We start from the raw sequence: 1,293 nt of genomic DNA on the forward strand, positions 1-1,293 counted from the left end.
GGCAGACTGTATTGTTGTGAACAGCAGGTTCACCGCCAGTGTCTTCAAGGACACGTTTAAGTCCTTATGTCACGTAAGCCCAGATGTCCTCTACCCGTCACTCAACATCAGTAGCTTTGAAACAGTAGTTCCTGTGGACATAGCTGACCTGATACCGGAAAAGAAAAAGTTCCTGTTTCTTTCAATTAATAGGTATGAGAGAAAAAAGAACCTAGCATTGGCTCTCGAAGCTTTGCATGAGCTTCAAGGAAGACTTGATTCTCATGAGTGGAATGAAGTTCACCTGGTTATGGCAGGTGGTTATGATAAACGAGTTCTGGAAAACGTGGAGCACTATGAAGAGCTGAGGAGACTTGCAGTCAAGCTTAATGTTAACGACCATGTCACTTTTCTGAGATCATTCTCAGATGAACAGAAAATCTCTCTTTTTAGTAACTCTGTGTGTGTGCTTTATACACCAAGCAATGAACATTTTGGCATTGTTCCTCTGGAGGCAATGTATATGAGGTGTCCAGTTATAGCGGTTAATTCAGGTGGTCCTTTAGAATCAATCTTGCATAATGTTACAGGATTTTTGTGTGATCCTCTGCCAACACAATTCTCTGAGGCCATGGAAAAGATTGTGAGAGATCCTCTCTTAAAGGACACAATGGGAGCAGCTGGGAGAGCCAGAGTTATGGAAAAATTTTCCTCAGAAGCATTCACGGAACAGCTGTACCAATACATATGCAGATTAACGCAATAAAATTATATTCCTGTATTACATTTTACAGCTTTGTATCTCTCATTTGTATAGGGGACCAGTATTCATTGTGACTATGTTGAAGGACCCGGGACATCTCAGTGTCGTTGTTACGCTTCTTGTGCTGCCTTATGTCACTCGATACAAAGAACAAGCGAAACATGTCTCGCTATCTTGATAGAAGGTCAAAATTTTCATGTGGTAGGCTGATTGGCAATTGTAGGAGTTCTTTTGTGTACCATGCCTTGAAAAAATGCATAGTTAAATGGCAGTAACTTTCTAGGAAATTATTGGACATATTTAAGTAAAAGACCTGTCTCAGCTGAAGTATGGAGAGAATTGCACAGTCCAACCAACTGCCTGTTTAAAAAAAACAACACCGTTAGGGATGTGAATGGTATGGTTTTAAAGTGCTTGACCTTTCACGGTACTTCTTAAATTGCATCATGTAGTCACACTGGGTGTCATAAACAAGCATACAGGTGTGTGAGCAGGAGGAAGCTGAGACTAGAATAAAACCAAGGACATTGGACAACCTCAGGCAAAAATGT

General features: G+C 40.8%; 1 protein-coding gene across 1 annotated transcript in view; it reads left to right on the forward strand.

Annotated features, from left to right (window-relative positions):
• ALG2 (ALG2, alpha-1,3/1,6-mannosyltransferase) overlaps positions 1-762 on the forward strand; it is a gene marked incomplete at its 5' end in the record, with an annotated part of 962 nt that extends 200 nt beyond the window's left edge. The window contains one exon of the mRNA XM_010288931.1: positions 1-762. This exon is cut by the window's left edge and continues 200 nt beyond it. Within this exon, the coding sequence (XP_010287233.1) occupies positions 1-745 (745 nt within the window).
• Between the last annotated feature and the right edge of the window lie 531 nt (positions 763-1,293).

This window comes from Phaethon lepturus, unplaced genomic scaffold (genome assembly GCF_000687285.1).
Source record: "Phaethon lepturus isolate BGI_N335 unplaced genomic scaffold, ASM68728v1 scaffold4136, whole genome shotgun sequence".
NCBI lineage: Eukaryota > Metazoa > Chordata > Aves > Phaethontiformes > Phaethontidae > Phaethon > Phaethon lepturus.